The sequence below is a fragment of the Sciurus vulgaris genome (genome assembly GCF_902686455.1).
Source record: "Sciurus vulgaris genome assembly, chromosome: 8".
Classification (NCBI taxonomy): domain Eukaryota; kingdom Metazoa; phylum Chordata; class Mammalia; order Rodentia; family Sciuridae; genus Sciurus; species Sciurus vulgaris.
In genome coordinates, this window is record NC_136468.1 from 30,875,473 (window position 1) to 30,901,132 (window position 25,660).

Consider the following 25,660-nt stretch of genomic DNA (forward strand, 5'->3'; position numbering starts at 1 on the left):
CTTGGAGATAGCATAGTATGTTTGCCAGCTAGATCTTGTAAGGCCGAAGGAGGAAATAAATATGAAATGGTTTTTGTTTTAAGGGAATAATGTGATCCTTGCATTTTGTCTTTATATACATGGATATAAATGCAAAAATAAGAAAATATGATTTAATTTATTTGAAATGAATAAAGTTGTTGCAAGAAGATTTCTGTTTTAGGTATCAACCAGAGTTTCATTATTCATTAGGGAAATATCTGGTTGGGCATTTGAAGCTCTTGGACTTGGTATGCAGTTTACAAGTTCAGCCTTCTTGCAGGAAAGGCCAGGACATAGCAGCAGTGCTAACTGCCAGCGTGGAAGCTGTTGTCTACCTTCTCTGCCTCCTTAGCACACCATTGGTTTTGTTCAGATGTCAGGCCCCTTCTTTCAGAGGTAGCTGGATTCCTCTCAAGTTCCTAGGTCTGTTGCTTGGTCATGGGAATCCTGGAATTCCATTTCTCTTGCCCACTCATTTCTTTAGGAATGAACATGTGAATGAGTTCTGGTCCATGATGTGTGAGCACAAGTCTGATAGAGAATGTGCTGATTCTGGGAAAGTTTTCATATCTCTCTCCCTCTCTCTTTCTCTCTCTCTCTCTCTCTCCCTCTTTCTCTCTCCCCTTCTCTCTCTCCCCCTCTCTCCCTCCCTCCCTCCCCCCCTCTCTCTCCCTCTCTCTCCCCCTCCCTCCTCTCTCTCTCCCTCCCTCCCTCCCTCCCCCTCCCCCTCTCTCCCCCTCTCTCCCTCCCTCCCTCTCTCTCTCTCTCTCTCTCTCTCTCTCCCCCTCCCCTCCCTCCCTCCCTCCCCCCCTTTCTCTCCCTCTCTCTCTCTCCCCCCCCTCCCCTCTCTCTCTCCCCCCTCTCCTCTCTCTCTCTCTCTCCCTTTCTCTCCCTCCCTTTCTCCCACTCTGTCTCTCCATCCCTCCATCTCTCCCTCCCTTCCTCTCTCTCTCCCTCCCTCTTTCAAGAGGAAAAGGATTGTCTTCAATCCTTGGTGGTAGTTGTGCAAGGATGCTTGCACAGAGTCAGTGTGGATTTTTCAGAGGTGGTACATTTGAGGAAAAAAACCAGCTCAGAGATGATGTAGACAGAAAAGGCCTGGCTTCTTGGGGACTTCACTGAACAACTGAATTAACTGACTCTGGAACCCTTTTCCTTTGGGGCTTCTTGAGATATGTGATAGTAACCTCTTCCCCCTGTAATTGGTTTAGGAGGTGTTTTGGGTTGGAGTTTCTGTTACATCCAGTCAAAACATGATAAATAAATAAATGCACCTTATTGATATTCTAATACTGCTTGTATTAGAAGGTTGGTCAACAGAGATGATGAGCTAAAATCCTCTTACCTTCTGCTTCCCTCTCTCCCTTTGCAGACAGCTATTTCTCATCTGTGACATATCTAGTTTAGAAAGAAAGCAAGAACTTCAAACATTTCCGAGGAGAGCCTATTTGTGGCACATTTTTTTTCTCCTTACAGTCATTCTGTCAAAACATGTATTGCCTACTGGAAAAGGCCATTGTGTGGCATGGAGCTGGTCAGCATGTTTAAGTTTTTGGATGGGCATGCATTTGTCTGTTGCTGAGTCTTTCTGAATACTTTGTGATGAACATAAAATCACTGTTTCTTGCAAATATGGCTTCAGCATAGGGAAGTTTGCCATGAAATACCAGATGGTACTGAGGCACAAAGTTCTTCCTGCCTGAGAACAACATCATCTGCAAAACAGAGCTACTCATGCTACAGCTCAATAAAGAAATTCTTTGCTGTCTCCTTAGACCTCACTGAGTCTGGTCATGAACATATTATTTGGACAACACACAAGCTATCTTGGAATTCTTTTCTAAGACTGTGTCTGCTCCCTCCTCCCCCCTCGCTAATATACTGAAAGAGTCTCTGCTCAATGATTGTGACAAGATACTACCCAGGAAAGTAATCGTGAATGGTGGAATTTCTTCTACTATAGAGGAATTTATAATAGCAAACATCGTACTTAGTGTGGGAGTGTAAAGAGGACTGGCATCCATGTTTAAGGAATCTGCACCCTCATCAGGAGAAAGCCCCATAAGCAAATGGTAGATTATGTACAAGGTACAGAAGTGGCACAAAGGATAAGATGGTTTAATCTTGGGGGCATCAGGAGAAAGGAGATTGCTTGCAGGTGTCATTTGAGCTAGACTCGAAAGAACAAAAGGGATTCCAGGCAGAGGGGACAGTGTATATAAAAGCACAAAGATATGAACCAGCATGAAAGGATGATGTTTTAAAAGCTAATGGGGGAAAAAGAGGCATTTACTCACTTCTTCATCCTGACTTTATCACGAGATTGACTTCCTTGACTCTGGGAGTCTGTGTATTGACCTGGATATGGAGAATGTGATATGAGTTCAAGAAGAAGCTCTAAGGGTAGCCATTGGGTAAGCCTTGGCACCCAGTCCTGCTCCTAGATTTTGTGAAGTTATCTTTCTCATTTGGAAAATGAAACTCCACCTCACTGGGAGCTGTGGACATTGAAATAATCCATGTAAAGCACTTAGATATGTGCTGAGTATGTAATGAATGGTCAAAAATTGTTATTACTGGTTGTTAAGTTATATTAAGGGTGGTTAAGAGGAAATCATACTGTTGTAAAAAGTTAGTCCTTCATTGTATACCTTGACATAAACCACTTGAATTTCTTGTAGGAAAGCATTGGCTTGAAACTTTGATGGCTCATGACAGACCCAGTTGTGATTTTGCAGCTCAGTTACTTGGTCCAGACTGTGCTGGTCTTCTTCCCATTTCCTGCTTTCTTCTATAGTAAACCTCCAAGAAAGCTTGTTTGTGTAACCTCATTGATTTTGTCAGACCTTAATGGGTGGCTGTGTGGGGAATGGATGTGATTTGATTGCAGTAAGCACATCTTAGAATAACTCAGGAGGCTTCTGTTTCTTTTTGAACTTTCTACCTTCACAGTCGTCTCTGAATTGCTCATTGCAGGAGAAATTGCTCAGGCTGCCATTTATGCTAATAGGTTTGTATTTATTTTCAATGAGCTTATATTACTGTTGTGGACCATTGAAGTTATTTTCTTGGTCCTTTTCCCTCTCAGAGTGGTGAGTGAAATGGATGCTGTCAGTGAACAAGAAGGGTCTGCAAGTAGATGTTCGGAAGATAGTGACCAATGGGCCTTGCCAGTTTTCTCCTTTTTCTACTTACCACTGTATTCAGGGAATAGGAGAGTCCTGTTGAGTAACTCTTCAGCACTTAACTAGATTATCTTTTCTAAGATGCAGTTGACTGAAAACATCGGGTTGGATAAAAACAGCCAGTGGGGTCAGGGGAATATAGTGACAGACTAATAACTATGGACTTGGATTGCAGAGGCCTAGGTAAGAGTCTTAGTTGTATGATCAAATTGGTTTTGTATCTTAATCTCTGAATCTGTTTTCTAGTCCCTAACATTTGGGGAAAGGATGGTGGGTAATAATACCTACTTTACTCTTTAGTAGTGAATCAGTAAAAAATATGGTTGTCTTTTATTACTGGTATTGGCTCTAGGATACCCACATGGGTACCAAAACCCACCAGTGCTCCAAGTCTTTTATATAAAAATGGCTTAGAGTTTGCATATAACCTATGCTTATTATCCTATGTATACTTTAAATCGTCTAGTTTTCTTATAATAACTAATGTAATGTAAATGCTATGGAAATAGTTGTACTGTGTTATTTAGAGAATAATGACATGAGAAGTCTGTGTTCAGTACAGAAGTGTTTTTTTCCTGAATATTTTGTCTGCAGTTGGTTGATTGTAGGTTCAGATATGGAAGGTTGACTGCACCGAGGCATTGAATTTTGGCCCTTGTTCATTTTCCATTCAGTTTGTCTCACCACAGCACTTTGCCCCAAGCTTATGTATGGCAAAGCTTGCCTCTGTGAATGAGGCCTTACCTGTTTTGCATGGTGCAGCACGGTCCACTCATCTATGTCTTCAGGGCCATATGAACATCATATGCATTTATCAATACTAGTGCTAACCAATGGAAATATCATGTAATACTAGTTTAAAAATATCTAGGAGTCATATTAAGATGCAAAAGAAACATGAAAACATTTTAAATAATTTATTTTGCCCATACATGAAAATGCTTCTCAAAATATAGTTGATATAGGGACATTAGCAATATATTTTATGTTATTTTGTTGTACTGAGTATTTTAACTGCAAATGTATTTAAAGCGTAGAAAACATCAACTTGGACTAGACACATTTAAAATGCTGAATGGCCAGGTGTAGCTCATGACTCCTGTGTTGGATAGCACTGTCGGGGACCCATCCACTGTTAATTGTTGTTTAGTATCCATTTTAAGATTCATTTTTATTTGGTTTTACAATTGTTGAAGTAAAATGACCATGCATTTCTAAAATATTAGTGGTTATAAAGCATTCCATATGTGTTAATATACTTTTATTATAGCATCTCATTTCATACAATATCCTGTTAGATGTGCATTATTACCATCTTATTGTGTAGAAAGAGTTGAGGCATTGAGGTTATGGGACTCACTTAAGATCATAAAAAATTTGTGGGACTCCTGGATACAAACAGAAGTGGACTAACCATAGAGACCCCTTAATGACTCCACTGCCCATTAGTAATAGTTTTAATGATTAATGAAATAAGCTATATTTGATAGGTTGCTTTTTGACCCATTGTTGAGATTAAGGTTATCTAAAGTTCTTGTAATTGCACAATACACACTGGCTTTTCTGTGGGGGTAGTCAGTGTAAGAATGGAGGATGTGACCATTCTAATGGGATATAGGACTAGTTTCATAGTAGCCAACTGGCATTTATTCCTTCATGCACCACACTGAGAAGGTTCTCTGTGCTAGGCATTGTTCTGGTGCAGGTCTAAAGCAGCAAGCTAAAACCAAATTCTTATCCTAAAGCAACGGAGTGGGTCCTTAAATATTAAATAAATGCACATTGCCCTATATAATACATCAGATGGGAATAGACACCACTTTCCAGAAAAAGTCAGTGGCTGTGAGCTAAAAAGAGAATAATATGGTAATTGGAAGGAATGTAAGGTTTAGGATACTGGTTCAGAACCTTTTCCTGCCAGATGAGGCAAGATGCTTTAACTTTTTCATCTTAATTTCATTATTTGTAACAATGCTCTGCAAGAGTTTTAGAAACATTAATGCAACCTATTGTTCAAAAATACCAAATTTTAAGATTGGGTGCTGTGGCACACATCTGTAATCCCAGCTGCTTGGGAGGTTGAGGCAAGAAGGTCACAAGTATGAGGCCAGCCTCAGCAATTTGGTAAGGCCCTAAACAACTCAGTGATACTCTGTCTCAAAATAAAAAGGGCTGGGGATGTAGCATGTGTTGTTCAGTGGTTAGCCCCTCTGGGTTCAATTTCTGGTATCAAAAAAAAAGGCCAAAGTTCAGTTACATGAATTAAAAAAGTTCTAGAGATCAGATGCACAGCATGGTAACTATAATTAATGATGATATTTTTTACACTTGAAATTTGTTAAGTAGATATTAAGTGTTCTCAACACCATAACTGTGAGTTGATAGATATGTTTACTATCTTAATTCTGGTAATATCTGGTAATAATCATTTTATTGTGTGTGTGTGTGTGTGAGAAAACATCACACTGTTACTTCAAACATGTACAAGTTTTACTGGTTATAATTCAATAAAGAGAAGAAGAAAAATGAGATGTATGGAATGTGCTCAGTAAAACATGGTGGGGAAATAGAGTATTCATGGATTTAACATTCACAGTTTAGAATTCACTCACTCCCTACAAGACCATAATGGATTCAGTTTTGCTGAGGTTCAAATTCAACTGAGAGGACAATAAGAATGTGGATGGAAATGGTTTATTTGGCAGCTGAGTGAGCCTAGCCTGGGGCTCGCTTGTCCACCATGCAATGGGATTTTGCTGTTATATACTCATTGCTTAGCATACATTTTATTATGCAATATGTTAAAGCAGCATTGCACATTTGGGGATTTTTAATCTTCTCAATATTGTGGGATAATAGAATTCAGTCTGCTAAAATATTGTTATTTTCTGTCTACCGCAGGCACTTAGACTCAGGTGCTCACTGCTTGTTGGGGCAGGTTTATTAAATAAGGAGCTTTTCAGATGAAAAAAAAACATATGGGAAGAATATTTTATTTTAGAATAAATTAAGATAAACTTCACCAGCATGTACTATGGCATTTTCCCTCTGTTTGGGTACCTCACTGAGCTTTTGGTGGGTTAGGATTTAGTACCATATTACCAGTTGCTATGTATAACCAGTAAAGCCCAAATAAAAGTAGTCTGTACATGTGGAGGTTATTGCTCACATATTGGAAAATTAGTAGGTAGGTGTTCTAGGGTGACTGTGCTGCTCCACATCATGTAGTCTCTGGCTGTTTTTGTCTTGCTACCCCACCATCTTGATGGTCAAGGTGACAGCTTCAGTTGCATATCACATTCCAGCTGGTGGGAAAAGAGAAAAGAGGAGGACACAAAAAGTGTGCCTCACCCACCTCTTAAGATTTCTGGGAGACCAGGTGTACATTTCCTCTCATCTCACTGGGCATAACTTATCCACTTGATTATATGGACAAAGGAGCCTGGTACTTACAGCCTTAGGTGGGAATATTCACTCAGGTAGAGTATCCCTGATCTGAAGTCCTTGGGATCAGAAATATTTCAGATGTCAGATTTGAGGGAGGAATGAGATTTTGGACTATTTGCATAGACTTTATAGGTTGAGTATCCCCAATCTGAAACCCAAATCCTCTCAAATCTGAAGGATTTGGGGATTGAGATTTTTCAGATTAGGGAGGCATACCCTGTGTCTGTGCTTATGGAAGAGAGTGTGAAAGGTTATTTGGATAGGACATGACTAATACCAGCGCTACCCCCAGCACTTGTCATGGAGGAGAGGTGCCTGGAGTCCCTCTGTTACTGTTCTGTTGTGCTGTTTGGGGAACTCCATCAATTCAGAAACATGGAAGGCAATGATGATTTTACTCCAATAGTTTGATGTAGATGTTTTGACAGAGTGTTGATAGGGAGGGAAAAGAAAATGGCACCTACCCTTTTGTCTTTTTCTGCTGAATCTAATTAGCAGCCCTGCAGCTATGGCTTTGTGCATTTGAACGAGTATCTGTGCCTCAAGTGTCTTACCTCTTTGAAAAATCTCTTTCTACCTCTATTTGATGTGTCTGAGGAAAATGCACACCCAGGTTCCATTCCCGGACATATGCCTTCCATGAGTCACCTGCTGCTTGGAATCTCACGGTGACCATATTTGCTCACCAGGGTGCTGGGCAGCCCGTATGGAGTATGTAGCCTCTGATGGGCATGCAGACAGAGCAGGCTCCATGCAGCACTGATTGCTGGGTTCCCAAGCAGCAAACTGGCTGGTCTCCTGCTGGAGCAGAAGTCCTGGCCTACTTCTTCAGTTGATCCACAATTTAGAATGCAAAACTAGAACGTAATTTGAACATGAAAAAAAAAAATTGAAGAAATATAAAACGCCTCTGAATTCTGATAAGTGTTTTTCCTGCAGCAGTTATGGATGAGTTATCACAACCATTCTGGACTTCTAAAATTTAGCTAAGTCAGTGCTTGAAGAATTCTTGTTTTAAGGCTGATCTCTGGATTGTATTTAGATATTTGCCAGGGTATTGATGTTCCAGTTAAATTGTACAGTTCAGTTTTATAGAGAAGGTTCTTTTAAAATTCTTGTTACAAAATTTCTGCTGGTCAATTTATTTCTTTATATTTGAAAAATATTCCTTGTTAAACATAGTAATCTGAAGAAAAAAAAAATGAGCTAAATTAAAAACTTATGGTGAATAAGAACAAAATGAACTCCCCCTAAGAGTGTGTCCAACTGAAGTAGTGCACATGATGGCAGGACCCAGGATTCCTGAATTATTCTTCAACTAGTGGATATTTTTTTAATAATGATTTGGATAATACTTTATTAGTGGATGTAACAAAGCTAGCAGAGCTCTGCAGGCATGGGGTGAAAGAATCAGAATTCTAACACAAAGGAAAAATCATCAACTGGAACACTGAACCAAATAAATATAGCAAGATGAAGTATGGCTTAATGAAGAACATGTAAGAATGTTTTAGAACTTTTTGTTGATTATAAGCACCATGTGAGTCAGTTGATGTGACTGCCAAGAAGAATTAATTGGTTTTTAGTTTGAATTAATAGAGTGCTTACAGTGTGGGAAGTCATCCTCCCCCTTATTTCTGTGTTGGCTGCACTATCCTAGGGGAATTGTGATCACTCTACCGTACCTTTAAAGGGGACACTGGCATCATAGTGAGTTTCATTCCCTTACTGTTAGAGCTTTTAAAGTGCTTTCATGTACTTCATTTTATTTCACATGCTTATTTTGTGGACATCCCAGAGTATATCCTTAGGACCCAGGATATCTGGTGGGAACTAGGAGAATTTATTCTAGAAAAGGGAAGACCCATAAATAAGCCAGTACTCAAGTTCAGATTCTTGAACTGCTATGCTGAAGAAAAAGAGTGACATCTAGTTTGTTTTATCTTAGTACAGAGCTAGGGGTAGTTAGTACTATGAAACCTGGGGAAGCCAACTTCAATTTTTTTTTAACTGCCGAAAGTTGACTCAGCTTCATTGAGGTAACACAGGTGCCGTCTGTTGTGAACATGTGTGTGTGAGGGGTAGGCTTAAATTGGGTCTGAGAGATCAGTTGGTGTAGATTTTATAAAGATTAGTATATATTGATTAGGATGTTGAACAGAGTGATTACTATGGTTCTTTTTAATGACTCTCTTGGTCTAAATTTCTTTGAAATTCTCATGTTAAGGAATACAGAAAAGTTCAAGTCTCCTATCTGAAAGGAAAATTGAAAAGTCAACCAGTCTGTTGTCTACTTTCCATGCAGGATAGACTTAAATAATAATAGTTATAATTTTATTATAATTATATTGTTATAATATTAATCTTAATATTATATTTGTATATAATAATTATATTTTTATTATTGTTGTTGTTGTTGTTATTATTTGAACCAGGGATTGAACCCAAGGGCACTAAACCACTGAGCCATATCCCCAGCCTTTTTCATATTTTATTTTCGGGACAGGGTCTTGCCAAGTTGCTTAGGGCCTCACTAAGTTGCTGAGGCTGTGCTGACTTGAACTTGGGACCCTCCTGCCTCAGCCTCCAAGCACTGGGAATACAGGTGTGTGCCACCATGCCCAGCTGACTTAAATTTATATAGTTTTAAAATTCAAGCTATTTGTGATAGGATTGCTTTGAGTTTGAAGATAGGCAATCTTCTATTATAGCTTATTCTAAATCTAAATAAAAATTTGAGTAGATTGTGATTTAAAACCCAAAATAAATAAACCAGTGTAGGTTGAAAAATATTTTACCCTTAATTTTGAACTATTCATTTTCTGAAGACTTCTTCCATAGTTTTGGACTGCATATGGATGCAAATTCACACAAGTGTTCTCATTGTGCCTATTTTATATGTGAGTGCTACATTATTTTATTTATTGTTCTTTGCATTGCTTTCTTCCCCAAGATATCTTGAAAATATTTTCATAAGTACATAGAGAGCTCTTACATCCTTTTATGCAAGTAATAATGTATGTTTGCAGATAGCATTATTTGTTTCCTATTTATAAATACTAGTTTCCAATTTGTAAATATATAAATATAATTTTTTTTCCTGTTTATAAATGTTTGTTTACACTTTTGACTATCAAAGACCATTTTGAAGTATTCTTCATGTAATTAATGACTTTTGGAGTTTTTAATAAAGTTTATTTTAGAGAATTTTGGGGTTCTCAATGACATTGACCTAGAGTGTAAGGTAGATTTCACATGTATTTCTTACTCTCACACTTGCATAACATCCCCCACCAGAGTGGCACATTTGTTAAAACAGATGATAGGGAACGTAGCTAAAGGGTGAACAGTTCAATTCCCAACAGTAAATAAATAAGTAAATAACAATGAAAAAAACTCCAGATGATACATTGATACATCATTATCATAGCTTATATTAGGGTTCACTTTTGATATTGTATATTCTGTAGGTTTGGAAAAATTTCTAATGACATGTATCCATCATTACCATGTTACTAGAATAGTTTCAGTACTCTAAGAATCCTCTTTGCTCTGCCAGTTCATCCCTCCCTTCCTTCGTAACTCCAGGAAAGCACGGGGCTTTCTGTCTCCACCATTTCGCCATAGACAGTCTTTTCTGATTGACTTCTCCCATTTAGTAATAGGCATTTTAACTTTCCTTCATGTCTTTCCGTGGCTTCGTAGCTCATTTCTTTTTAGTGCTGGGTAATATTCCGTTGTCTGGTTGTATCATACTTTGTTTATTCACTCATCTGCTGAAAGGCTTCATAAAGCTTTTGTAAACATCCATATTTGTGTGGACAAAAGTTTGAAGTTCTTTTGGGTATATACCAAGGAGTGCAATTTCTGGATCATATGGTAAATTGTTTCATAACGTAGCTTTGCCATTTCGCCTCCCCACTGGCAGTGAAGGAGATCTTGTTCCTCCATATCCCTGCCAGCATTAGCTGTTTTCAGTGTTTTGGATTTTGTACATTCTAATAGGTGTGCAATGGTATCTCATTCTTTTACTTTGCATTTCCCACATGATTTATGATGTAGAGCATCTTCTCATACACTTGTTTGCCATCTCTGTATCATCTTTGTTGAGGCATGTGATTAGGACTTTGGACCATTTTTAAATCTGGTTTTTCATTTTCTTTTTGTTGAGTTACACCATTCTTTGTATAGCTTGAAATTTTTTTTTTTTTGAGATTCATCTTATTTATTTTATTTCTTTTTATTTTTGGTACTGGTGATTGAACCCAGGGGTACTTTGCCATTGAGCTACATCCCCAGTCCTTTTTATTTTTTACTTTGAGTCAGTCTCACTAACTGCTGAGACTGACCTCGAACTTGATATTCTCCTTCTTCAGCCTTTTGAGTCACTGGGATTACAGGCATGTGCCACTGCACCTGGCTTCAGATACATTTTTAAAAAAATATTTTCTCCCAGTCTGTTGCTTGTCTTCTCATTCTCTTGGCAGTGTCTTTCATAGAGCAGAAAATTTTAATTATAGTGAAAAGTCTAACAGAGCAATTATTTTTTTCATGGATCTTGCCTTTGGTGATGTATCTAGAAAGTCATCACAAAATCAAAAGCTACCTAGATTTTCTCCTGTGCTATCTTCTGTGATTTTAATAGTTTTGCATTTTGCATTTAGGCTTATGATCCATTTTGAGTTCATTTCTGTGGGGGACATAGGATGTCTGTCTAAATTATCTCCTTGTTTTTGCATGAGAATGTCCAGTTGTTTGTTGAAAAGACTCTTCTCTCCATTTGTTGTTTGTTGTCTTTTATCTTTTGTGATGGATCAGTTGATTATATTTATGTGGATCTATTTCTGGACTCGCTATTCTGTCTCATTGATATGTTTGCTTATTCTTTCACCCATCCCTTACTGTCTTGGTCAGTGTAGCCTTTTGAAGTAGGATATTGAATATTGAAGTAGGATAGTGTCAGTCTCCAAGTTCTTTTTCTTCAGTACTACAGTACTTCAATACTACTTATTCTTTTGCCTTTCTATATTAAATTTAGAATCAGTTTTTTAATATCCAGAAAATAACTTGCTGGATTTTTATTTAGATTGCATTGAGTCTATAGTCAAATTTGGGAAAATTGACATCTTGACAATATCGAGTTTGCCTGTGTGTGAACATGAAGCCTCTCTCCATTTAATTAGCTCTTTGATTTTTTTAATCAGTTTTGTATTTTCCTCATATAGATCTTGTACATATTTTGTTAGATTTACACTAGGTATTTTATATTCAGGGGTGTTAATGGAAATTTTTTTGAATAGTTAATTTAAAATCCCACTTGTTCATTGCTGTTGCATAGGAAAGCACTTAATGTTTTTATATTAACTTGGTATCTTGGTATAATTGCTTATTAGTTCCAGGACCTTTTTTGTGGATATTTTTGGACTTTCTACAAAGATATTCATGTCATCTGTAAAGAAAGCTTTATTTTCTCTTTGCCAACCTGTACACATTTCATTTACTTTTCTGATCTTATTGCTTTGGTGAGGAAATCCATTATTTTATTGAAAAGCAGTTTTAAGAGGGGATATCCATGCCTTGTTCCTGATCTGCGTGGGAAAGCTTCTTGTTTCTATTACATATGGAGTTCTCCATCAAATTGAGGAAGTTATTCTCTCTTCCTAGTTTGTTGAGAGGTTTATCACAAATCGATGTTGGACTTTGCCAAATGCTTTTTTTTTAATATATATATATATATATATATATATATTGATGTGATTGTGTGATTTTTTTTTCCTCCTTGTTAACATGTTAATGAGTTTTTGAGTGTTGAACCATCCTTGCATACTTAGGATAAATCATAAATGATTATGATGTATAGTTAACTTTATACACTCTTGGACTCAGTTTTCTAATATTCTTATTGAAGGTTTTTATATCTGTATTCATGAGAAATATTATTTGTAGCTTTCTTTCCTTATCATGGACTTACAGATTCTGAGTCATAAGTAGAAAGATATTTCTCATACTAAAGGAAATCTCCCATGTTTTCTTCTAGTTCCTTTATTCTGTCTTTGTAAGTTAAGTTTTAATCAATTTAATCCATAACACTGAGTTATGGTGAAATTTATTTTTTCCTTCTGGACAACTACCTGGTCATTCTAATACCGTTCTTTGGACGGATCATCATCTACTATTTTGAGATGCTCTATAGGCATTTTATAGAACATTTTTTTATTGTCTTTGGGTCTATTTCTTGACTCTCCTCCACTGGACTCTGTCTTTTGGTGTATCATATAGTTTGTTTTGACAATGCAAATAACTTTTAGGAAACTCTGCTTTCTGACTTCTATCCTCAGTACTATATTTTGAATTTAATTTCCCTTTTCTCTCCCTATCTTGCCTATGTGGAAATACAGATCCCTTCTATATTCTAATAAAGTAGCCATTTTTTGACTCTTCATATTAGTGTAATATTTAATGCCATTTTTATGTGTTAAGTGTAACTGTAATGTAGTTATTTATAAAAACATAAGCCTGGTATTTAGCCAGGCACCTCTGACGTGTTTGTGAACTATGCCAATTTTGTGAGACTTTTCAAGAAGGTGATTTGTTCAATTCTCCTTTTTTTCAATACATATTTACGAATTTTTCACACCATAATTACCAAAATGTAACACTGTTAAAACATCTGAACCTAAACACTGATAAACTAGAAACTTCAAAGACAATATTTTAGAGGGGAATTTAAAGACCAAAATGCCTTTGATAGAAGAAAATTGAAGGGGAAAATACATAGGTTCTGGTTTTTCAGGAATATTGATTAAATGGGGGAGCTGGGACACCTGACTGTAAAGGTCCTCGCTAGTTCTTTGCCATTTTCACATACATTTCCCTTTCCATTATTTTACCAGGACACTTACTTGACTTGGCGGGTGAAGCCCTTTTCAGTGATTCCCAGGGCTTGAAAACGGAATGCTCTCGGCAGTTACTGGGCTAGTCCATCTGGTCCCTTTTGTGAACTATGCTTAAAAGTCATGGTCTTAGTTTTCCTTACTAGTAAGCACACGTACAAAATGTCCCTGCTTTCCTTTTCTACTTATTGTAGAAATGGAGATTGTAACATAATGGTGATGTTCCTGCATTTCAGCTTGGTTTAACTTCCCTGAAAAAATAACCTTAGTAAAGAAATGGAATGGTCTTCTCTCTTCACTACTCAGGTTTTCTTTTTTCTTTCTTTCTTTTCTTTTTTTTTTTTTTCCTTACACCTGGGTAAAATGGGACACTTCTTTATCAGTATGTTACTACCAGCAACCGTTTCTTTACAAACTATCTCGTTTGTTAGACTCTGAAATAAAACCTGTGTTTTGAAAGAGCTTTTCTCCTTTATATTGGAATGGCATTTTAATAAGCCTTTTTGAACAAATTTAAACTTATTTCACATCAGCTTTCTTTTTTTGAAGCCAAGTCATACCAGTTTTGTTTAGCTTTTCTAATCCTTTAATCATTTTATCCTCAGCATGTTTTCAAATGCTTCATATCTCTGTAGATTCCAGAACTGGGCTGAGTTCTTTAATAAAGCCTGATCAGGATGGAATGAAATGGACGGATCCCTCCTTCGCTGTTTGTTATGTATTTCAAGATGTATTATTTCCAAAATGAAATAGTTATGCACCAGCACAATGTGCTGCATGGTGCCAGACACTCCTCCTGAAGTGTTTGTTCCCCTCGGATGAGCCTTGTGCGGGAGCCGGGAGCCTATGTAGCTGCACGGAGATTGGTGCTGAGAAGGTCACACTCTTGGTTTGATGCTGTGTCCCAGCAGTCTTTAAGTTGTTAATAATTTTTTTAATAAGAGGTTCCTTGATTTCAGTTTTCACTGAATTTTATAAATCAAGTAGTTGGCCCTAACCCCATTTCTAACCCACCACCCTCAGTAATAACTATGGGAGCTAGACCCAGGGTGAGGCAGTCTGGTTACAAATTTACATTCCCCTTCCTGGTTCACATCTCCTCCCCGACCCTACTAGAAGATGCACTCACTGCTCACCTGTTGTCTCTGTTTTCCTTTGGATTTGTCTCCTTCTCATTGTTCGATTTATCTCAGGCACTGAGGTATGTTTGTTCATGGAATCCAAACTTTTGGTGCTCAGTAGTTCTTTCCAGAAGATTCTGTCAGGATCTCTTTTAACCTTTATAGGCTTCCTTCTTACAACCTCTTCTCCAGGGTATTTTCCACTTATTTCCAAAAATTCTTGCCTCCTCTGTTTTCTTTGTTTAGGGCAGCTGGCAATTTTGTACAGTAGTTAATTTCCCACCCAAAGTTTAGATTTTTCTGTCTCTGCAAAAGACTCGGATACTAATTGCAGGCATTCTGTCTTGGGTAGAGATTTGGATCCCAGTTCCATATCAGGAATCTACAGCGTGTGGGGATGTGGCTTGGAAACATTTTAAACTTGAGCCATAGGTACAAGTAATAAGATATTTTTGTTTTATTTATTTGTTTGTTTTGCCCTAAAGCGAATTCCAGGTGCCAAAATTAATATGTACCTTAACTTTTAATAATCATCATATGTGTCATACATTGATTCATATATCAATTTGTATCTTTTTTTTCTCATAGCTTAACAAACAACAACTGCAGTTACTAAAAGAACGGTTCCAGGCCTTCCTCAATGGGGAAACCCAAATTGTAGCTGATGAAGCATTTTGCAATGCAGTTCGGAGTTACTATGAGGTAAGTTAAAGTTGCTTTGTTTTGGGTACTTTGTTGCTTTTTAAACTTTTTTTTTTTTTCCCATGACTTTCCCATTTTAAGAAATTTGATGGTATGACAGGAAGTCTGTGAGTTTGCAATCTTCTTGAAAGCATTGTCAATTCTATTTTGCAATTTAAAAACTCTAATTCCATAGCCTGGTTTTGAGAGATAAACAGAATTGGAAATTATTCACATCTTTTGAAAAGTAGACTGTTTAGAAAAGTCTTCTGGCAGTGATTGATATAGCTGAGTATAGCTATCTTTAGGTCCACATGTTTAAATTATCCTTTTTAATCAGGATTTCAATAGTAAATTGCTATCTTATACCATTTTGTCCCCTAAGCGTTATAATAATTAAGGCCAGTAACTAATTTCAAGAGGATAAATTGAACTCTATTTTCTTCTTAAAGGAATAATACTACCAATACAGTCTTCTATTTCTTCTGGTTTAGCTTGTGACTCATTGGGAATTCTCTATGGATTTCCTATGAGCACCAGTTTTCACACATGGTCATTAACTGCTTCAGTGATTTGCCAATAGATGTTAAATTTAAAGAGTTCTCTTTTGTCTTAAGCATTTCAAAGTCATTAGGGGAATAGGCTTCTTTGTGCAAACACTCTAGACTGTTTCAACTGTAGAAACATGTTAACCTGAAAACATATATTAGACTAGTTTAAAAAAGGAAAATATGGACCAAAAATGGTCTGACCTTTCCTGAGGCAGGGAATATTTTTATGTGGAAAAATAAAGTAATTGGTTGTACAGATGCTCAGTGCTGTTTGTAAATCATGAATGATATGCATTGGAGGTTACCTAATGCCCCTCCAGAGAACATCTGTTAGCCTAAGTCTTGGTCTTAAGATGAAAGTCTGGCTTATCAAGTGTGCATATGACACACATCTGTGGCAAAAGTGATACACTAAGTAGAACTTGACCCAGAATATCTTAACAAATTTAGGGCCTTCCATTTCATCTTAAGATTCAAGTCTGAGTCTTGCTTGATGAAATCTTGCCCTGAATCTTAAAAGATGAGATGTAAGGTCCTATACTTGCATCATGTGGTAAAACAAAAGCCCAAAAGTCTGTATTCCAGATAAAGGAAATGAAAGTAATTTGTATACATAGATATGAATATTTTAACGTAATAGTCATCTCATTCAAGGTTTTGGTAAATGCATCATGGCACTGTAAGATGACGATATTCAGGAAATGGAAATTCTGTACTGTCTCTAACTTTTTTTGTAAATCTAACATTTTTCTAAAATAAGTTTTTTTTTATAGTAAGCACACAGTATAATAAAAGGCATAGGAAAACTGTGCTAATACAATATTGTAACTCTAATGATGAGAGTATCCCCATTGTATTATACCTGCTGATCATGTCCTTGTCTGAGTGTTATCAAGTGATTGATTGGAGACAAGTACAAGGTGATCAGGTGTGTAGCATGAAATATGTAGGTTACTGGAAGAAACTTGAGCTATTTAGCCTGGTCACAGATTGGGCTTCTGTTGTACATGGTTCAAAAAGCAAAACGAGGACAAAGATGGAATCTGAAGTGCAGAAGACTTTCTGTTTCACCAATGTTTTTTGAGTGATTTTATGAGATGCCTTTTTGCATCTTGATTGTAGGTCTTTATATTCTGTAGACCCTTGAGAGTTATCTGGGTCTAGAAATGTAGCTCAGTGATAGAGAATATGCAAGGAACTTAATTCAATCCCCAGCACCTGGGGAAGAGAAAAAAAAGTTATCTGTCTGATATTATATTGGTGGTACCTTCAGATATTTGATCTACTTTACTGATTTTTAATAACCTGGGATCAGTATAATACCCAACTCATATTTCTTTTTTTCCACATTAGATGACCAAAATAATTTCTTCATGGCAAATAATTTCTTTCAGTTAGATCATGCTAGAGTTATATTTTTCATGATGTTTCCATGCATAGTATTCTCTTAGAGGTGTGTGTTTGTGAGACCATATATCAATTTTAATACATGTTCATCATGGATACTACTTAATAGAATACATAAAAGTATATACTACAAAGTTAACAATGATTTTTATATGACTGTATAATTTCTATCACAACCTTTCAAAAAGTCATATACTATGAAGTTAAGAGAATAATAATTTTTTAAAATTTCATCAGTTTTTTATCATCATAGCTTTACACATAAGTTAGAAAACAACAAAAACAAAAAACTTCTAATCCACCTAATTAGGCAAACAAGGTGGTAGAGAAGGACCTAAACAGAAAAAGAAGGTGGGGAAAAAGCACATAACATGCATAATTATTTATCGAAAGCATACATAATTATTTTATAAGTTACCAGTTAAAATTTTATGGTTGCAAATGCTTGATAGATTCTGCTGTATTTTCATTTCTTTTAATTGTAGTGTTTTTCTCTTTCTTCAGTCATCTCACTATGTAGGAGAAGTCCTAAAATGATCACTGATTCTATAAGTTTACTTTTTTTTTTTCTTTCTGATCATGTCTTTTGTTGTTTTTGTTTTGCTTTTCAGTTTAGGAAACTTCAGCTGACTCTGCAGATTGGTAAACACAGGTTTATTGCAGTTTGTTATTTTCCAAGTTTTCTTCCCATCAGATAGTTGTGTATGTTTCATGAAATTCAGGTGGACTTCATCCAAATACAGCAAATGACCGTGTGATTTATAACGGATATGTGGAAAAGGAAATGGTTTTTCTCTTGAAGATTTCCAAAAGACAGTATATAGTTGCTTACCAGCTGTTCTCAGCATAATAGAACCTTTCAAGTTTTCATACAAAAAATGGATATTAGACCTTTTTACCTCTTTCTTGTGTGTGTGAGTTGGAGGGGAATACTTGGCTTCATTTACAACTTTTAAGATAGGATGTGTAGTTTTATTATTACTTCTTTATGTTTGTTCTCTTCAGGTTTCAAAGAATAGATGAGAATTTTGGTGTTATTTAATCTTTTAAAAATTAACATTATTACCTCACGTACATGTATGAATGCATGACCAATGTGATTCTGCAATATATATAATTGAAAAATGAGAGATTACACTCTATGTATGGTCTATCAAAATGTATAAATGCATTTTACTGTCATGTACAACTAATTAGAACAAATAAAAAAATTTTAAAAGAAAAAATTAACAAAGTAGGGCTGGGGTTGTAGCTCAGTGGTAGAGCGCTTGCTTAGCAATGTGTGTGAGGCACTGGGTTCAATAAAAGCAAATAAATAAAGGCTAAATTCTTTGAAAAAAAAATTAACAAAGTGGGACAGGGCACGTTGCTCAGTGGTAGAGTGCTTGCCTAGCATAGATGAGGCCCTGGGTTTGAGCCACAGTACCACAAAAGAAAAAAATTATCAAAGTAGCATTAAAATAAGTCTTGACACACCAAACCATCATTGCAGTTGCTGTTCATATCTCCTAATGTTGAATGAGATAAATGAGAATGCTTTCAATAAATTAAAATTTTGAGTGGTTCTTCACTTAATATGAAATTTATAAATAATTATTTTATCTCAAAAAAATGGAGCTCTTATTTTGACCCTTTTATAGCATATTTTTATGCAAAATGTAATCAGATTCTGGAACTCAAGTTTTCTGCTTGAACATTAAGAACGTTTTTAAATAGAAGTAATGTTCATATTAGAGAACCTAAGAAATAGTAAAAGGAAGAAAAGTTTCTATAATGGTGAAACTGCTCTGAAATAGTCTATCAATTATGAAAAACAGGAAAAGAAGACAAATATTTCCTACATAATTCCTACAGACAACTTCTTTTAAGTTTTTCTTTTGTGTGTCTATGAAACTGAAATTGTTTTCAGCTTTTTTACATAATGATATATGGTAAGAATTCTTTATTATCAGATGTTTTCCATACATATGGTTTTAAGTAACTTCTTTAGGTGCTCATTTCTAAATATGATTTAATTTCCTTATCATTAGTCACTTAAATTTTCTCTATTTTGGGGCTATTAAAATGATGAAAGAATCATTCATATTCTTAAATTGACTTTCAAGAATTTCTACTAGTGTAATAACGGGGTAACGAGTGGTGAGCATTGTTTAAGCACTTCATGCAGATTACAAATTGCCCTTGAGAAAAGCACAACAATTTATGCTATCATATCAACAGAATGCTGGTTTCCTGTATGTTTGGTATTATGAAAAAGTAAATGCCAACCGTTGGGTTCACTCATTTCTACTTATTCACTTCCGTATTATTCATTCATATTTCTTTCTTTATGAATTACTTGTTGCCATCCTTTGTCTTTTTTTCCATTTGGATATTCATCTTTTAAATACTGATTTATAGGTCTTGTTTATATACCACATAGACAACCCTAAGTTAGGTTGTGGTTATTTTTTTCAATTTATTTTTTTGCCTTTTGCATTTTTTTTTTTTTTTTTGTAAGTTTCCTTTCCTCTGATACTGCTATTCTTTTGGTCTGGTAAGAATGAAAGAGGTTCATATTCCAGGTAGAGATTATTCTCCATTTGTGTTTCTTTGAATTCTACTTCCTTTTGTTTACCGTATTTTCCCGTCCCTCATTCCAGCTTATCTCCTGTCTTGGATTAGTAGTTCTATAATTCAGGCTCCACTTGAGAATCATGTGTTGGTGAGACAGAGCCATTGCTGTGGGCTTCTTTTCCCATCTGCAGATAGGGGGGCATGGCCTCGAAAGCTCTCCCCTCTTGCACACGTCTGTGATTGTTAAAATTTGTTTCTGGGTACTGCTCTTTTGCCTTGTCTGAAATGCTCTTGCCTCTCCAAAATATAAGGAATAAAAAAGGGACCATGGTTTGATACTGTGCCTTCAGGATAAATCTCCTGAGTTTTGGATCTTTATTCATATTCCTAGTTCCTACTCCAGAAACCAAGGAACCTGACTTTAGCAGTCAGCTTCTTCCCAAGGAAACTGGGAACCATTGAGACCCAAGGAAACTGGGACCAACAGCTTCAACTGCCCACTACCAGCAATCACTTTATATCATCCCTTGTCATACATCTAACTCTTTCCCTAGCATTATTCCCCAATGGTTGGCTTGTGAAAAATGAGATACTTTTAAAAGGCATTTTTTGTTTGGGTTATATAACTACCTTACTTTTTTAGTTTTAATACATTGTATTAGTCTTCTGTGTGCATGCTAGAGAGACAGAGTGACTGGGAAGATCAGCATTAAAATGTTTTGATGAAATTTCTTGTTATCATTTTATTTTACTGAAATAGAAAGATTTACTTTTCATATTCCAGGGAATGTTTGGCCTGTCAAAATCTCTTTTTAAACTTTGAAATAATGCCATGGAAAAAGCCTGATTTTTTTTTTTTTCACAGTGAATTGATGATCGCTAAGTAAACCAAGATGGGCAGCCTGTGTCAGGAGGGGATAAAAAAAGGTCAACACATTCATAAATGAAATCCAGTAACCAGTAATGAGAAGTGAGGTTTTAAATTTGCATTGAGCTCTGCAGGTCACATTGTGTTTGTTATTTTTGATATTAGCTGTTTTAGTTCAAATCACATTTTCTTGTATTCTACGGGTTGCATTTGAAATTAAGTGCTCTGTAAGAATCTAGAAAATGGATTTTCATATCCGAGATTCCTATTTCTATTTAGGATATCTGGATCAATGTTGCCTGTCAGAGTGTTCTTGATGGCCTTCATTTCATGATGAAGACTCGGTGATACATATATTGTAGAATTTTTTTTTTAACTTGACAATAGTAAATCATATTTTTTGAGTATTTTCCTCTAATTTCTTCATAAATTTTTAGAAAAACAAAATAAAACAAAATTAAGACTGTAAAGTTTTCCTGCCCTACCTAGAATATTTGCAGCAGAAGGCAAGGCTAGATCTCCACCTACCTTTTCATCTTCTCTTTCCCTGTGTTTCTGAATTCTTATCACAGGGGATGGTCCTTATTTACAGGTGGCCTGTGCAAATCCCCAGATTAGTTAGAGATCTTGAAATTCAACTCAAACCAGATAGCCACAAAGAAAAGAGGTACATACAACTGACTTCAGAGTCACATTCCCTATTCCCAGAACCGAGGAGGGAATGGTTTATGGTTAACATGTGGGCAGAGCTGAGATGCTTATTTTTTTTTTTCCTACCACATCATAGTCTTTTCTTACTTTGGCCTGACACCATGAAGAGTTCACACTCCATTCTGCTTAGAACCCTTTGTATAAGCATTTGTAGCTATCAGGTGGTCAGACCCTCTTGATTCCTTAAACTCTGGCTTAGCAAAGCATATCCTTCTTGAACGAAAACTCCAGGTTGGTTCTTGGAGGACACTGGAGTAGTGTCCCTGCTAGGGCTTTCTGAGCCCATTTGGTCACAGATTCTATTATATGAAATTATTCCTTCGTTAATCATGGAAATGTCTTTTGATTTTAAGTGTCTTTCTTCTTGAAGTTGTTTGGTTTCATTTATTTCACTTTAATAAACTATCAGCTTAAGGTCAAATAACATTTCTTTGAATATCTAAACCTCATATCTACCTCTTGAAGCAAATGCTCCCCTCTGTAGATTTGGTTTCTTTGTGGGTATCAGAAAGGTCTTCCTTGTTTTAGAATTAACATTTTTCATCATAGCTTTAGTTATTGTTTTTGTTTTCTAGGTATTGGGGGCAAATAAACCTCTTTCCTTGACTCCGTGATCCTGGAAGTGTAATGAAGTTTTGTGCTTGCTCAGAGGTCACTCTTGAGTCATTTAAATGTATTTTCTCTGCTTATCTTCCATCGCCTTTAATCAGCTGACCTTTTTGTCATTCGGCTTCAATTTTTAAAGTATTCAGTTGTTTCTTTGGTTTCAGTCGAGAGATCTTGAAGGAAAACGTGTATCCTTAGCACAGTCACAAAGGATGCCTGTTTCAGCATGGTGGAGTTTACACTTTTCATCTCCTTATCCTAAAAATAGAGGGAGTAAGCTCCTGCAGAGCATAAAGTGCAGTGTATGACACTGTGACTAGCAAAATTGTCATCAATCATCTCTTACATTATTGGTTTAGCTTATAAAATTTAATTATTTTTATATTGATTGCATCAAAATATTTATCAAAAGACCTGCTTTCACCCAGCACAACATAAAATGTATTAAAGACACCGTCTCTTTGCAGTTTTAAGGCATATGCATTTTTGTTGCTATAGGGTCCTGTAGGATGAAGAATCTCATTTTCATATGATCATTGGGAACATTCTTTTGCACAGAAATTCAGGACTGTGATAGGAGATTTATTTAGAGTAATAAGCTGGTGACTCAAGATTTGTTGTTGTGAATAAAGACAGCTGTTTTGGAGATGCCCACTATTTGCACAGACAAGGGAATAATATAAATTTTGTATACAGAAGAATAAGAGACCCAGAATAACCAAAGTAGTCCTTAGCAGGAAGAGCAAAGCAGGAGGTATCACGATACCAAACCTTAAACTATACTACAGAGTAATAATAAAAAAAATGGCATGGTACTGGCACCAAAATAGGTGGGTAGACCAGTGGTACAGAATAGAGGACACAGAGACAAATCCACATAAATACAGTTATCTCATACTAGACAAAGGTGCCAAAAACATACAATGAAGAAAAGGTAGTCTCTTCAACAAATAGTGCTGGGAAAACTGGAAATCTGTATGCAGCAGAATGAAACTAAACCCCTATGTCTCACCCTGCACAAAACTCAACTCAAAATGGATCAAGGACCTAGGAATTAGACCAGAGACCCTGTAACAAATAGAAGAAAAAGTAGACCCAAATTTTCATCATGTCAGCTTAGGACCAGACTTCCTTAACATGACTCCCAAAGCACAAGAAGTAAAAGTAGGACTCAATAAATAGGATAGATTCAAACTAAAAAAGTTTTTCTCAGCAGAGGAAACAACAATGTGAAGAGAGAGCCCACAGAGTGGGAGAAAATCTTTTCCACACATAATTCCGATAGAGCACTGATCTCCAGAATCTATAAAGAACTCAAAAAACTTTATACCAAGAATGCAAATAACCCATTCAATAAATGGGCTAAGGAAATGAGCAGACACTTCACAGAAGATCTCTAAGTAATCAACAGATATATGAAAAAAACTGTAGTAATAAGAGAACTGCAAATCAAAATGACCCTAAGATTTCATCTCACTCCAATTATAATGGCTATTACCAAGAATACAAGCAACATAGGTGTTGGCGAAGATGTGGGGAAAAAGGCACACTCATACATTGCTGGTGGGGTTGCAAATTGATGCAGCCACTCTGGAAAGCAGTATGGAGATTCCTTAGGAAACTTGGAATGACCCAGCTATCCCAGTCCTTGGCCTATACTCAAAGGACTTAAAATCAGCATACTACAGTGATGTAGCCACATCAGTGTTTATAGCAGCTCAGTTCACAATAGCTAGATTGTGGAACCAACCTAGATGCCCTTCAATTGATGAATGAATAAAGAAACTGTTACATATACACAGTGGAATATTATTCAACCATAAAGAAGAATAAAATTATGCCATTTGCATGTAAATGGATGAGTTGGAGATTATCATGCTAAGTGAAATAAGCCAATCCCCAAAAAACCAAAGGCTGAATGTTTTCTCTGATAAGTGTATGATGATACATAATGGTGAGGGTGAGGGGGTAAGGAAAGAATGGTGTAACTTTGGATTGTTTAGAGGGAAATAAGAGGTGGGGAAGGAAGGATAGTAGAATGAGACAAACATCATTACTCTATGTACCTGTATGATTACACAAACGGTGTGACTATTTCGTGTACAACCAGAGAAATGGAAGTTGTACCCCATTCATGTACTAGGAATCAAAAAATAAAAAGAAAAACTTTTGCATACATTTGTGCCATGTGTAGGCACCCATTATATATGAGGTGTTCTGCAGGTGCTCTCCAGGGTGATGTTCTACCTTGCTCTTAAGTACTCTGTACTACACTGAGGTTTAAAAGATGTTGCCAGTGTTCCCAACCAAAATGTGAGGGAGGACCATAGTGAGTGCTGGAAGAGAAGAGATGGTTTCCAAGAGCAGCTGCGAAGTTGCAATTTGCAGCTGGACTTTAAATTTGGGACTGAATTCAGGGGGTCTGTGATTTCAGGTGGGAGAGCATTAGATATTTATTTTTCACTGAAGTCAGTATTCTCTTGCATTATGAATGGAAACAACAAAGCACAGCCATGCTAGTGGTTTCTGAGCCTTTATTACATGTTTTTCATGTCACATTACTTTTTTGGCTATCTCAAAATACTGCTGATGTTCTTGAACTACAATAAAACTATACTCTTAATTGGGCAGGACTCCAATTTTGTTATTTTGTTATTTAATGAATAACATATATATTTTGTTATTTAATGAAATATTAAAAGAATGCTACCATAGCACAAACTTTTTAAAAAAATTTATAACTATTTCATTTTACCTGCTTTCCTTGGTAATTCTCCTGGCTTCATTTTGTGCATTTAAAAACATTAACCTGAGAAGGGTTCCCCAGGCTTCACTAGGCTACCAAAGGTCCGTGCTAAAAAAGAACCTTTTCTGACTTCAAGCATTCATGTTGCATTGAATTGCAACAGTGATGGTTTAAACACGGTGTGTGTGTGTGTGTGTGTGTGTGTGTGTGTGTAGGGGGAAGCAGGTAGAAAAACACTATTGATTTATTTCTATGTAGACTTGAATTCTAGATCTGTACGACTCCTACAACTTACATAACTTCCCTGAACTTTAGTTTTTTCATCTGTAAAGTGGAAATAAGAATGTGCCTGCTTCCCAAAATGGTCAATGATTATATCAATTAATAAACTTAAATTACTAAGCACAGTGCTTGAGCTAAATGGGAGTGGGTATTATTATTACTTGGAGTTTAGCTAACCCCCAGGGATTTGTACAAGTCAGCCTTTAATTTATATTGTATGTACTGTTTTCTCATAACCTTGGCTCTTTCAGAGCAGGAAATCTTGGTTTATGTGGTACTGAATTCATATTACTAGATAATCATTTATTTAAGAACTAATGCAGTTACTATTTTATGCCTTGGAAGTATGATGATAAACAGTCAAATTTGAAAGAGACAGGATTGTACAAGCACTTAATTATTAAAATTGTCCTAGCTCTATATAAAGAACTCAAAAAACTTAACACCAAAACAAAAACAACACAAATAACCCAATCAATAAATGGGCATAGGAACTGAACAGACTGTTCACAGAAGAAGAAATATGATCGGTCATCACTAGCAATTAGTGAAATGCAAATTAGAAATACACTGAGATTTCATTTC

At 36.2% G+C, this 25,660-nt stretch overlaps 1 protein-coding gene across 9 annotated transcripts in view; it reads left to right on the top strand.

Moving 5' to 3' along the window:
• CADPS2 (calcium dependent secretion activator 2) overlaps positions 1–25,660 on the top strand; it is a 556,850-nt gene that overhangs the window by 150,812 nt on the left and 380,378 nt on the right. For all 9 annotated transcript variants that reach the window (XM_079149839.1, XM_079149831.1, XM_079149833.1 and 6 more), the window contains exon 2: positions 15,256–15,369. In XM_079149839.1, coding sequence (XP_079005965.1) covers positions 15,256–15,369 — 114 coding nt within the window. The remainder of the gene's footprint in view (positions 1–15,255; positions 15,370–25,660) is intronic.